Genomic DNA, 14,757 nt, shown 5'->3' with positions numbered 1-14,757 from the left:
AAAGAGAAGGAAGAGAGGGCCAACCATAGAAAAGAGATAGCCACACTAAATAACTGGAGAGTGCTTTTTTATCCTTCAGGGGCGAGGAGACACTAAGGTAATCTAACCCCAAGGATGGTTGATAAGCAATTCATACTTTGAGTAATGTCTGAAAACATCAAGTATTTGAATATAATTTAATTCTCATGAACGGCGGAATTCATGAGCTGTTTATTTTCATCTCAAAATCTGGCAAAGACGTATAAAAACACAACATAAAACAGTTTGACATCAATTCAATACAGTTTTATTTTCTGAAGAAGAAAGAAAGGGTAGGTCATACATAATTTCTAAGACCACAGCAACAAAAAGTAACAAGACATATCTTTATTTTGACATTGAAGAAGATAATTTACACGAAAATTTACTTCTGTAGGCAAAAATAGCCCAAATTGCAGTTACAATTAGTTAAGTTGGAATTATATATTGAAGCTGTGTAATTTTAAGCTATAATTCACTGAATAATATGATTAGCTGTTTAACAAACCAATTAATTTTTCAAACTCTTCACTACATTATATAAAATTTTCATTTATAGAAAAATTAGCTTTATTTAAGAGAGGCTGATTTTTGGAAGAAATAGAAGCTTATATTTTACTATAAGAATAAACGAGAAAACTTTTTGTTTAAAGAATTTCAAGCTCTAAAAATAAAATTATTTTTCTGATTTGAGACTTGGTTCAAATTACACTTTTTTCGTGTCTAATGCTGTCTACGTAAAAATTATTACAATAAATGCTCAGCCTTAAAGATTCACAAAGAGGGCAAATCATAGGTAGCGGAATAGCACAATTCTTATTTCGAGCTGAATGTTCTTATTTCTCATAATATCGAAAAAATCATAGCCAAGATTATTGAACAAAACAACAAATGAATGTGGATTGACAGTTTAATATATACATATACTGATATTTATTCCTTTTTCGTTTTGGGTTTTATTTATTTATTAATGGTTTTTTTTTGTAGTTTTGCGCTTGGAATATTATTTGACTTTGTCTCTGCTCATTTTCTGCTTAATTTAGCTCTTTAATTATCTTTGAAAACCTTATTTCATACATTTTTCTTTATAAATTAGCCTTAAAAAAGAGATATTTATTGTTTCTTTAATATATAACAGAAATCACCTTAAAATCACCTTAAACTCTTAAAATCACAACAACTGAAGGTCAGTGAATAATTCCTTTGTTTTTTTGTTAAACACGACTGCGGGCGGGGCCCCCACCCCCCGGGGACACGGGGCCGAAAGCCAGGACTGGCTGGGTCCCCCACTCCCCCCGGTTAGGTTAGGTTATCTAACAGTTCTAGGGTTAGGTTAGGTTAGGTTACATAACATTTCTAGGTTAACTTACACTAGGTTAAGTGGCGCGCCCCTTAACCTAGTGTAAGTTAACCTATAAATGTTAGGTAACCTAACCTAACCCTAGAAATGTTAGGTAACCTAACCTAACCCGGGGGGGGTGGGGGTTCCACCCGTTGCCGGCTTTCAGCCCCGGGGGGTGGGGGGGGCCCCGCCCGATGTCGTGTTTAACAAAAAAACAAAGGAATTATTTACTGACCTACAGTTGTTTTGATTTTAAGAGTTCCACTTTTATTTCAGCCAATCGTGTTTAACAAAAAAAAAAAAAATGCATTATTTAATGACCTTCAATTGTGATTTTAAAAGTTCCGCTTTTGTTTCAACCAATCGTGTTTAACAAAAAAAACAAAGGAATTAATTACTGACCTTCAGTTGTTGTGATTTTAAAAGTTCCACTTTTGTTTCAGCCAATCGTGTTTAACAAAAAAACAAAGGAATTATTTACTGACCTTCAGTTGTTGTGATTTTAAGAGTTCCGCTTTTATTTAAGCCAATATTGTTTGAAAAAAAAAAAAAAATTAAATAATTAATGAACTTAAGTTGTTGTTATTTTAAGATTTCCGCTTTTTTTTTCAGCCAAACGTGTTTAAAAAAAAAAGAAAGGAATTATTTACTAACCTTTAGTTGTTGTGATTTTAAAAGTTCCGCTTTTGTTTAAGCCAATCGTGTTTAACAAAAAACACAAAGGAATCAATTACTGACTTTCAGTTGTTGTAATTTTAGAAGTTCCGCTTTTGTCTAAGTCAATCGTGTTTAACAAAAAAAAACAAAGGAAATATTTAATTAACATAAGGTGTTGGGATTTTAAGAGTTCCGCTTTTTTTTCAGCCAATAGTGTTTAACAAAAAAAACAAAGGAATTATTTACTGACCTACAGTTGTGATTTTAAAAGTTCCGCTTTTTTTTAAGACAATCGTGTTTAACAAAAAAAAAAAAAGGAAATATTTACTGACCTTCAGTTGTTGTGATTTTAAGATTTATGCTTTTATTTCAGCCAATGGTGTTTAACAAAAAAAAAAAGGAATTATTTACTGACCTTCAGTTGTTGTGATTTTAAAAGTTCCGCTTTTATTTCAGCCAATCGTGTTTAACAAAAAAACAAAAGCAATTATTTACTGACCTTCAGTTGTGATTTTAAGAGTTCCGCTTTTGTTTCAGTCAATCGTGTTTAACAAAAAAAAACAAAAGGTAAGTCCCTGATTGACCTAGAAAGAGACACATTATCCTGTCCCGTTAGAATCGATAATTCCCCGTCGATTATGCAAATCAGTTTCCCATAAATCTGTCCCCTTCGTAGATCAATACACTTAAAAACATCCCCGTCGATTATGTAATCAATTTCCCAGAAATCCTGTCCCCTTCGTGGATCAATAACATTGTACCGTTAGTATTCTCAGTGCGCATGTGCAAACTTCGTTCCGCGTCAATAGGCTTAGAAACATCCCCTGATTGACCTTGAAAAAAGGTGTCATTGACCCTGTCCCGTTAGACTCGATTATAGATGGCAGCAGTTGTGTTCGTTCCGCGGTAATACCTGGCTCCCTACTTACGATAATTCTTTCTATAAAAACATTATATGCCCCCAGTGCATAACATACAATCCTAACCCTGGGGGCTATGGAGGGGGGGGGGAGGTGTCATACTCAAAATATAATTTCCGGACCCTTCAACTACGTTCAACAAAATGACTACATCAAAATGTTGATCAGAAGTGTTTTGGGAAATGATGGGCGTGGGGGGGGGCATTCACCGTCCAATCGCTTTCGACTATTAATAAGGGTACTAGTCCTCTCAATTCCCAATTGAATGTGCCCTTTTTGAAGTTTATGTGACAACAAATTCTATAAAAGCCTTATATGCCCCCAAGGCATAACTTACAACCTTAGCCCTGAGGGCTTTGGGGGGGGGGGGTGTCATACTCAAAAACGTAATTTTCGGACCCATCAATCATGTTTAAAAAAATGGCTGTATCAACATTTTGATCGAAAGTGTTTGGGGAAATGATGGGCGTGGGGGGGGGAGGGCATTCGCCCTCCGATCGCTTTTGACTATTAATAAGGGCACTAGCCCTCCCAGTTCCCAATTGAATGAGGCCTCTTTGAAGTTCATACGACAATTCTTTCTGTAAAAACCTTATATGCTCCCAGGGCATAGCTTACAACCTTTGCCCTGAGGACTGTGGGGGGGGGTTGTCATCCTCAAAAACATAATTTCTGGACCTTTCAAACTTGTTGAACAAAATGGCTATCTAAAAATTTCGATTGAATGTGTTTGGGGAAATGGTGGGCGTGAGAGGGGGTTAGTGGTCCTCCAATATCTTTAGACTATTAAAAAGGACACTAGCCCTTTCAATTTCCAATCAAATGAGCTCTTTTTGAAGTTTCTAAAACAACACTTACTGTAAAAATCTTATATGTCCCCAGGGCATAACTAACAACCCTTACCCTAAGAGTTGTGGGGAGGGGGGGGGGTTGTCATCCCCAAAGACCTAATTTCCAGAACTTTAAACTACGTTGAACAAAATGGTTATCTTAAAAAAAATTATTGGATGTGTTTGGGGAAATGGTGGGCGTGAGAGGGGGGGGGGGTTGTTGCCCTTCAATCACTTTCGACTATGTAAAAGAGCACTAGCTCTCTCAATTTCCAATCGAATGAGCCCGTTTTTAAGTTTCTACAACCCCGCTTTCTGTAAATACTTTATATGCCCTCAGGGCATAATTTACACCCTTACCCTGAGGGTTTTGTGTGGGGTCGTGTCATCCTTAAAGACCTAATTTCGTTAACTCCCAACTACGTTGAAAAAAATGGCTGTCTCAAAATTTTGATTGGATGTGTTTGGGGAAATAATGGGCATGGGAGGGAGGTTATTTGCCCTCTAATCACTTTTTACTGTCAAAAAGGGCACTAGCCCTTTCAATTTCTAATAGAATGAGCCCTTTTTGAAGTTTCTACGACAACGCTTTCTATAAAAACCTTGTATGCCCCAAGGGTATAGCTTACAACCCTTGCTCTGAGGGGTGTGGGGGGGGGGGGTATCATCCTCAAAAATATAATTTCCAGAACTTTCAACTACGTTGAACAAAATGGTTGTCTCAAAATTATGGTTGGATGTGTTTGGGAAAATGGTGGGCGTGAGAGGGGGTTAGCTGCCCTCCAATAACTTTCAACTATTAAAAAGGGCAGTAGCCCTCTTAATTTCGAATGGAAAGAACCCTTTTAGAAGTTTCTACGACGAAACTTTTTATAAGAACCTTATATGCCCCCAGGGCATAACTTACAACTCTTGTCATGAGGGCTGTGAGGTGGGTGTCATCCTCAAAGTCCTAATTTTCAAAACTTTCATCTGCGTTGAAAAAAATGAACATCTCGAAGTTTTGTTTGCGTGGGGGGAAATGTGTGGGGAAATGGTGGGCGTGAGAGGGGGGTTAGTTGCCCTCCAATCACTTTCAACTATTAATAAGGGCACTAGCCATTTCAATTTCCAATTAAATGAGCCCTTTTTGATGTTTTTACGACAACGCGTTCTATAAAAAACCTTATATGCCCCCAGGGCATAACTGAGGGCTCTGGGGGGTTTGTCATCCTCAAAGACCTAATTTCCAGAACTTTCAACTCCGTTGAACAAAATGACTATCTCAAAATTTTGATTGGATGTGTTTTGGGAAATGGTGGGCATGAGAGGGGGTTTAATAGCCCTCCAATCACTTTCGACTATTAAAAAGGGCACTAGCCCTCTGAATTTCCAATTAAATGAGCCTTTTTTGGAAGTATCTACGACAACGCTTTGAATAAAAACCTTATATTCCCCCAGGGCATAAATTAGAACCCTTGCCCTGAGGACTTTGGGGGAAGTGTCCCCCTCAAAGACATATTTTATAGATCTATCAACTACGCTGAACAAAATGGCTGTCTCAAAATTTTGATAGGATGTGTTTGGGGAATTGGTGAGCGTGGAAGGGGCGTTAGTTATCTTCCAATCCCTTTCGACTATTAAAAAGGGCACAAGCCCTTCCAATTTCCAATCGAATGAGCCTTTTTCGAAGTTTCTACAACTTCCTTAAATACGAAGTACCCTGGTCTAAGACCAACCAACCAAAAAAAAAAAAAAAAATAATACATTGTGCCAACGTCGTTCTTTACTTAGGCTGCGCTATATAACGCTGCCTATGATTTAACTGTAACAAAATTGTTTAATCCTACACTCTATAGTTTGATTTAGACTCTTTAAATATGAAATAATTACGTAAGCGCAAAGAGGTCACAGCGCAATAGTTTAGTTATGATTTCTAAACTTCGGAGGGGATTCAAATTGCTGGAAATTGAGAGTTCTAGTTCTCTTTCTGAGAGTCAAAAGATATCCGTTATCAACTACCCCCCAACCCTCTTTTTTCCAAATGCGTCCGATCGCATGTTCGAGATGTTCATTTTGTCCAAAATAGACCGATGATCATAAAACAAGCACTCCGGGGTTTACGCAACCCCTCAGACCCCGGGGGCAAGGTCTGTAAATTATGCCCCGGGATATTCAAGGTTTTCATGGAAGGGATGATCGCATAAACTTTGGAGGGGGCTCATTCTATTGGAAACTGAAAGCTCTAGTTCCATTTTTAAGAGTCAAAAGGGACCGGAGGGCAACTAGCCCCCCCCCCCGCTCTCTTTACCCCAAATCCATCAGATCAAATTTTTGAGATAGGCATTTTGTTAAAATAAGTCAAAAGATCAGATAATAAAAATCCAGGGTCATCACAACCTTCCAGAGCTGGGGGACAAGTGTTTTAAGTTATGCCCTGGGGACATTTAAGGTTTTTATGTAAGGGTTTTTAAAGTAGTTCAAAGATTAGATAAGCCCGACTCCCGCCCCGGTCAAAAATTTTTAATTAATTATATTATAAACACTTCTGTAGAATGTATTTGCCAGACAAGGAACGCTAAGTTCGAAAAAAACTGGTAGCAGTTTTCAATAGCAAACTATTTCAAGTCGGTTTTTGTCTAATCCTCATATAAAATGTCAATCATGTGCCAGATTGGGCAACTAATGATCATATATTTGAGACAAAACCTTCACCAGCTACTTAGCAGCATGTTACACGGATAATTAATTACATAAGAACAGCTGAGGATCCTTCCAACATTCTAAGAATCCAAATCAACCTTTTAAAGTAATTTTTTTGGGAAATATACTTGGAAGCAGTCTGTTGAAGTTTTTACGCTGAACTTAATTATTGAACTCTTACCAAGACTGGCGTTATCCACAAAACGAACTTACATAAGAAAACCTGTCCCAAATGGTAGTCTACCATGACTGCTAGTGCTGTTACCTCTACCACAACTACTAGTCCTGATTCCCGTCACATTTATTCCTAGTCGTGGTAATAACCCGTACCGAAGCTATTGCAGCCGTTATCGCTACTCCACTTGCCACAAAAACTCTTATAACAACAACTCCTACTCCTACCATGGCTACTTACGATGCACCCTTTTGACAACCTGCATGTACATTGTGTTTTGATTTAGTTCAACATACCCGTCAGCATTCCCCGAAAGTATCTTCTTAATACCATTGGCCTTTTTGGTGGCCCACAATGAAACATTCTCCCTCTCCCAGTAACAAAACCAATATGTAAACAACGTGCAACTTACATAACTTACAACTCTTGCTCCAAGGGCTGTAGAGGGTCACGTCATTCCCGGAAGCAATGCTGTTGAATCTCTCAATTATTTTCTCAATCACCTGTCTTTGGGGGAGAGGGCAGCGAAAAGAAGCGTTGGTTTCGGGCTGGTCAAGAATTTGCAGTAATTACAAGGATTAAAAAAAAAAGTCAAATTTTAAGCCACAAATTGATCTAGAGAGATTTTTCTGCGAACAAAACATTTAGGTAAATACCCGAAAACCTATCAAGTAATATGGAAGGAAATCTTTGTGTAATTTCTCTTTTTTTATTATTAGGGTTAAATTAGATATATGCAGGGCCGGCCCTAGACGCTTTTTTGGGGTAAGCGGACTATTCTTTTCGGGATACTTGTCTAGAATCTGGGTACACACGAAAGAAAGACCGCATTGAAATCTCAAAGCCGCTATTGACAAACAGATTTGTGAGATGTTACTCACTCCGTGACAAAGATTTAAACTTTAGTTTTTAGGGTTTAGGGGGAGTAAAAGGTAGGTTAGGTTAGATTAGGTTACGTATTTAATATATGCTATGCTTTACACACACACCCCCCTAATGTGCATATATATAGCCTAAATTTGTTTCTAAACTATTATATTTTCATCCTATTTTGTAGTATTTAATTAGCATTAACCAAACTTCACTTCTCGCGTGTGTACCCAGATTCTAGACAAGTACCTCCTTCGACGCATCCCCTGGTAGACCGCGTCCCCTTTTACTTTTTGACACATTGTTAGCTGCGTATATTTCGTTCACAAAGGAAATAATCTGCACAATGTGTGTATGTATCGATGTCTAAACCTGTATAAAAAGGTATGAGGCATATTTAGCTGTCAAATTAATCACTAAAACTCATTTAAGTTGATAAGCATTAAATGGCGTTATAGGTTAGAGATTTGTTTGGAACCAGGTGGATTTTGTGACATCACACTGCCGGTTCGTATTCCCTCGTACTTCCAGAGAAATCCTAACTAAACTATTGCGCTGTGACCTCTTTGCGCTCACGTAATTATTTCATATTTAAAGAGTCTTAATCAAACCATAGAGTATGTAGAATTAAACAATTTTGTTACAGTTAAATCATAGGCAGCGTTATATAGCGCAGCCTAAGTAAAGAACGATATTGGCACAATGTATTATTTTTTTTTCTTTGTCTTAGGCCAGGGTACTTCGTATTTAAGGAGTTGTCGCAGAAACTTCGAAAAGGGCTCATTCAATTGGAAATTGGAATGGCTAGTGCCCTTTTTAATAGTCGATAGTGATTGGAAGGCAACTAACACCCTTCCACGCCCACCATTTCCCCAAACACATCCCATCAAACTTTTGAGACAGCTATTTTGTTCAACGTAGTTGAAAAATCTAGAAATTATGTCTTTGAGGGGGACACTTCCCCCACAGTCCTCAGGGCAAGAGTTTTAATTTATGCCCTGGGGGAATATAAGGTTTTTATTCAAAGCGTTGTCGTAGATACTTCCAAAAAGGGATCATTTAATTGGAAATTCAGAGGGCTAGTGCCCTTTTTAATAGTCGAAAGTGATTGGAGGGCAACTAACCCTCCTCTTATGCCCACCATTTCCCAAAACACATCCAATAAAAATTTCTATATAGCCATTTTGTTCAACGTAGTTGAAAGTTCTGGAAATAAGGTCATTGAGGATGACAAACCCCCCAAAGCTCCAGTTATGCCCTGGGTCATTTCGGACCAGATGGTCCGAAATGAGCCTCTGGGCTTTAGAAGACTTAGGGGACGTTAACCCTACTCCTTTTTGTGATCGTTTCTATTCTTTTTAATTTTGACTTGGTTACTCATTGGTCACTCCACTTCATTTTCTGTATAGTGGGTCAAAAATAAATTATTATCATTATTATTATTATTTGTGTTCATTTTGGTTCTCACTTATTCATTGTTTGTAATTTTTTCTCGTTTTAAGTTTTCATTATTATATGACTCTATTTCTGCTCATCTTGGGTTTAATATAGCTCTTTAATTTTCTTTGAAAATCTAAATTTTTGATATTTTTTTTTTTAATATTACTAAAAATGTGGTTCGTAAAATTAAAGGACTTTAAATACGGTAATAGCCTGTAATATCTTCATTAATATGAAAATGACTTAACTTTATATAGATCTAAGAACAAGGGGGCGGGGGGATAAAACCGTCAAGATCCCGAAGTGGAATTTGTAATGTGTTTATTTTTCCCAGAGGGGGTAATGTCCTCTTGCTGGCGTCCATGTGCTGGTTGATGTGACAAGGTGTATGTTTCTGTCTTCCTCTTTGGTTTCTCTCTGGCTTTCACTCCATTACCGCTCTGGGACGTCTATCTTCCGCCATGTATTTAAAGTGTCATGAGTAATGACATCTGCGTTGACGTGTGTTATCTGTTATTAGGGGTTAGTGCAACATAGAGTAATATTTATTTATTTTATTTTATTTATAACCCACTGTACAATAAATGTAAAATAGTGGAGTAATACAAACACAAAAAAAAAAGGAAAAAGAACAGCGACAATCTAACCACAAATATAAACACTAATAAAAAAAAACGGATAAGACTGTGATGTGGGCCCAACCGAAAACTAGCATCCTGACTGATCTTCGCTTGCACCATTTCAAGCGAGGACAGAATTTCTGTTGCACCATAACGACCAACAAGGCGCCTATTGCGCACAGCAAGCGGCAAATATAATAGGAATTTACAATATCTAAAATAATTAACCTTCATTTGTTTCAGATCATGCTTAGTAAAAAGCGGATACAGCCCAGAAGCGGATAAAATCGCATGGTCACAGAAACTACAGTAGAGTTTAGCAAGACCATGCCTAATAAAACGTCCACGGTTTGCAACAATTTTCCCATAACCAGCTTTAAGCTTATCCTTCGAATCACAAATAAATTTACGTCGGATACTTCCTACAGATTCACAAATGGAAATACCAAGCCATTTAATAACAGGGACCCTAGGTACCGTAAAAGTATTGCAAGCAAGGGGAGTAGCAGGGTGATTAACAGCGTTAAAGAGTAAATATTCACATTTCAAAGTATTTAATGATAGGCCTATTTCACTAAGCATAGATCCCACCATGCTAACATTCCATTCAAGCCTCCTTTTGGAACGACTAATCAGGAGGAGGTCATCAGCATATGCTAAATAAGACACTTCCGAAAAACCAAAAAAATAACTGGAGGGAATCTTATTAATCATACTCGAAATACAAGCATTAAAAATATAAGGCGAAAGAACTCCTCCTTGCCTAACCCCGCTTTTAACAGGAATATTTCCAAAAACAAATCCATTCGATTTCAATCTAACATATGAATTCGAATACCAAAAACATAGCAGAGAAATAATCGATGGGTTTATACCAAGCTGATGTAAAGAATAAAAAGCCTGAGGGTGCACAACACTGTCGAGAGCTTTAGATATGTCTAAAGCACATATATGTAATGATTGACCTTTCGTTTGTGCATCCTTAAAAAGGAGAGCAAGCACCCGATGTGCATAATGACAAGAAATCCCCTTTCTAAATCCAAACTGATTAGCATCATAATTCACAAAATCAATAATATAAGGAAGAAGCACATATTCAAAAAGTTTGCTAATATAAGAATCACCTTTATTTATGTCTTTTCCTCTCTTTACAATTGAGGTAACAGTACCACATAGGAAACTATCAGGCACTAAAGAACAACAAAGACACATTTGAAAAAGTAGCTGCAAATGTTTTACTAGTTCCCGAGAATCTTATGTCGGTTGCTGCTAGACTTGTCTCCCCAGTTAATCCTAATGAATGAAAAAGCTGTACATAAGCAGTTACCCTAAATATTTAACCGTTTTCAGTTCATTTGTTGAGAGGTAGTTTGGAAATAAAACACTTGCAATTAGCAGTTTCCCATATTGCTTGCCCTACAAAATACTTCCAGAAAATCACTAGCCAAATTTAAGTATAAAGAGCAAGAAACTAGAAGACGAGAAACTCTCACCTGCAGGAGAATGTCCAATTTGTTTTGAGTTTATTTTCGCTCTTTTCTCCATTTAAAACAAGCTCGTTTTTGTTTAAGCCAATGAAAAACATTTAGCATGAATATAAATATTTCCCATGATATTTAGAACTAGCTAAATAGGGATAAAAGCATGGATAACTTTTTTGGCCAATAGAGGGTGGTCTAACCTCCATAGCATCTTCCACCTCATTCCGTCCAATGGGAGTAATTAAAGTGTAGTTTCGTTTTGTCAAATGTATTATTTGCTTTGCTAATAGTTTGCATGATTAAGAACTTGTTTTAAGTATGTAAAGTCTTGGATGATTTTGTATGCTTTTCTTTCTATTTCTTTCTTTTTTTGCAGGTGCAACTGCTATATTTTTAGTTGTCTTCGTTGCGTTGCCGGTTGCAATGCTAACCTTTGGAATCTTGCATCAACACGAATGCCCTATTCAGCCAAGAATCCCTTTGTTTCTTATAGTTGGAGGTACAATACTTTTCCCATAAATCGACCAAATATAATTTTAAAATATTAGATAAGAAAAAAATGTGTAATAGTGTAGTAAAAGGCTTAAGACCCAATCTTAATGAAGTTTTTACCAATGCCAGGAATTAGCAAGCGCGAAGTTCAACCTATGCGATTTTTTTAATTAATCAAAAAATTCTCTGAAAAGTCTGATTGGTCCACCCAACGCTTAATATAGCTTGTTGTAATTAATTGCAGTTACTTACTGAATAAGCGCAATTAATATGCTCTACTGAACTCTCTTTGGACATCAAAATTAGCTTTACGTGAGTAACTTTGAAATTTTAAAGAAATCTGAGGTATTTAGAGCATTAGTACAAGTATTTTAATTATATGGGGTCTTTATAGGGTATTTTAGAAAGGTTACGTCAAACCATCGAATCAGATATATAGTAGTTTGGAAGCTAAAATTAAGCTTGAGTAATTCAGTTTAGGATCCATTGCCGTTTGTCTTAATTTTTATACGTCAGGGAAGTACAAATTTCAGACATATTTTCTGTGTTTCTAGTAAAGTATTCAGCCTTTTAGCAAAATGTAGCACGAGCTTTTATGCGTGACAGCGTTCTTCTTTAGGTACTTTCTGTATGTCTTAAATTTAAATTTATAAAAGTGTTTCCTCCAGACCAATAGGATAGCTTGAGTTAAAATAGAGACGTTATTTTCAGTTCGCTGAAACAAAATAAAGACGAAATATCAATTCAAACACAAGGTCTATTGGAATGGAATAAAAAAGTGTTTCACATTATCTCGAGAATAGGAGAAATGATTGATGTGCATTAGATTTAAATAATAAAGTTTTAGGTTAAAGCATTTTAAAAGACAGTCGGTTGCACTTTAATGCACTCTTAAATGCTTTCAGCTTAGTACTCTAGGACTTTGGCGAAAAGAGCGGGATTATGGAGGGGGCAGCTTACCTCATATATGGAATAATTTCTGTTCGTTCTAAGTTTTTATGCCGCTTTTGCTTTCATTTTGAATAATTTTTTTTTTGTCAAATTCAAAATATAAATAGTGAAATCACGATCCTGATTTTCAGTAGAATGGCCTATTTGAACCCCCAGGTTATTGATCTGCAAACCGGCTTGTCTGTAGAAAAAGGCAGTTTTTAACCATATAATTACAACGTGAATATTTTAAAATTAATTGAATCAAGTTTTTTTTTCATTATTTAAATACAGATACCCTAAAACGTAGCCGGAACTTGATGTTCCTCAGTGCATTAGTGAACTAAGATATTTTTCCAGATTTGCCCGAAATATTCGTTAGTTGTTGAAGAAATCTAAAAACATCTACTTCTTTCATAGCAATTATAATATAAACCATTTTTTTAGGACTACCTAGTAATTTTATATACCTAAATGACAGCTTTTAATTGGCATCTATAGTCTAATTCATTAATCATTTCTCAATAGGTGCCAGTCTTCTTGCAAGGGTCATCATTCAAATGGTTTATGTATTAATGGATGCTCGTTCCTCAACCTGGCGAGAAGGATGGTTTGGTAAAACTTTTCAAGTTCTAAGTTTTGTCATTACTGCGATGAATCTTGTTTGGTTTTGCACAGGTGAGTAAGATGTATTCCTACGTATAATTTAAGCCTCTTGTCTCTCTCTCTCTCTCACTCTCTCTCTCTCTCTCTCTCTCTCTCTCTCTCTCTCTCTCTCTCTCTCTCTCTCTCTCTCTCTCTCTCTCTCTCTCTCTCTCTCTCTCTCTCTCTCTCTCTCTCTCTCTCTCTCTCTCTCTCTCTCTCTCTCTCTCTCTCTCTCTCTCTCTCTCTCTCTCTCTCTCTCTCTCTCTCCCCCCTCTCTGTTTCTCTCTCTCTCTCCCTCTCTCTCTCTCTCTCTCTCTCTCTCTCTCTCTCTCTCCTCCTTCTCTATCCTTTCTCTCTACATTGTTTGTTCATTGTTCATATAAACTCATATGTCATGTTAGTTATAAATCATTCTAATTTATTTCAACTTTTCAGGGTGTGTTTTCGTCTACCGTATTGATCCACCAGAATTTCATGATGTGGAATCTCCTTTATATTGTCATCAAACTGTGTATTATCTAGCTTTTTGGTTTTTAAATGCGTGCTTTATTGCGTTTGGTGTAGGTTTATCGGTAATATTTTTTATTGCCGCGTGCGTTAATCGAAAGAACACATAGTGCTAACATGACAGGATCGTAAAATTATGAGTGATGTTTGTACTTTTCTAGCTCAAATTAGAAAATAGTTGCCTTTAGAACTGTGTCTTGCCTTTTTTTTACAGACTAAAGCTTTGGGTGAGGCCCAATATATACATTGTTGTAATTTTAATTATAAAACATGCACCTTTGTATCTGTCTGTCCTTTCAGGAATGATTCTTGTTCAGGGACTATGATCAGGTTGCCGCTGGCCAATAATATATCGTAATGTGATCAAGCCTAACAGGAGAGGAAAAAGTAAGGTCTTAAAACAAAAGAAATAAATATTTGAGCCTCTCCCGTTAAGTTGGCCAATTGTCCTACGTAGCTTTTTTTCGATAATTTGACACCAATTCCCTTTCTTACAAATTCAGTTAAATAGAATTTTGACCCTAGTCGGGCGAAAATGTGAACAAAATGGCAGAAATCGACATTCTGCTGAGATACATCTTTTGTTACTCAAAAAACTAGAACTTTAAATTCTAGAATTTAACATTTATGTTTGAATCACCCCCTGGTATAAAAACGAAATGTCGTAGTCTTAGGCATAGGAGCTTTATATTTCTGACATACGGCTCTTGGACGTTCCAGTTTAATTTCAGAATTATCATAAAGATTACCCGTTTTTTGGAGAAAATTTTATTTTCGATAAAACCTGTAAATATTTTTGACACGTTAATTGAAACTTTTCAGCGTAAAATATAATTGTCAGAAACAGGCTTCAACGTAGAAACAGGGCCCTTGAGCTTCCTCCACTATTGAATAAATTTTTTAACGATTTTTCTCCATCTTTGTGTTTTTTCTGACAACTCCCTTTTCCCTCGTCAAGTAACTTTCTGTTTAGGATTTCGTTGGACATCTCATAATATGGTTAGTCGTGGGCTATCAATAGCTCTCTGAGAAAATGAACCTACACTATAATCTAACGTATCTTCCGATTTCGTATGGTGACTAAATAACAAAATTTCCATTAGTTTTAAGATTAGAGTGTGTTCTTTCCGCCTAAAATTAAAAAAAAA

At 36.6% G+C, this 14,757-nt stretch overlaps 1 protein-coding gene across 1 annotated transcript in view; it reads left to right on the top strand.

Moving 5' to 3' along the window:
- Positions 1-13,896, top strand: part of LOC148952031 (transmembrane protein 272-like) — a 65,416-nt gene extending 51,520 nt beyond the window's left edge. The window contains exons 3-5 of the mRNA XM_089088809.1: positions 11,412-11,534; positions 12,986-13,135; positions 13,538-13,896. Coding sequence (XP_088944935.1) covers positions 11,412-11,534; positions 12,986-13,135; positions 13,538-13,719 — 455 coding nt within the window. The 3' untranslated portion in view covers positions 13,720-13,896. The remainder of the gene's footprint in view (positions 1-11,411; positions 11,535-12,985; positions 13,136-13,537) is intronic.
- Positions 13,897-14,757: the final 861 nt, after the last annotated feature.

The sequence above is a fragment of the Artemia sp. Qi Xiang Cuo genome, chromosome 5 (assembly GCF_049724085.1).
Source record: "Artemia sp. Qi Xiang Cuo chromosome 5, ASM4972408v1, whole genome shotgun sequence".
Lineage (NCBI taxonomy): Eukaryota > Metazoa > Arthropoda > Branchiopoda > Anostraca > Artemiidae > Artemia > Artemia sp. Qi Xiang Cuo.
Note: the sequence above shows the minus strand (reverse complement) of the source record. Positions and strands in the feature narration are given on the sequence as shown.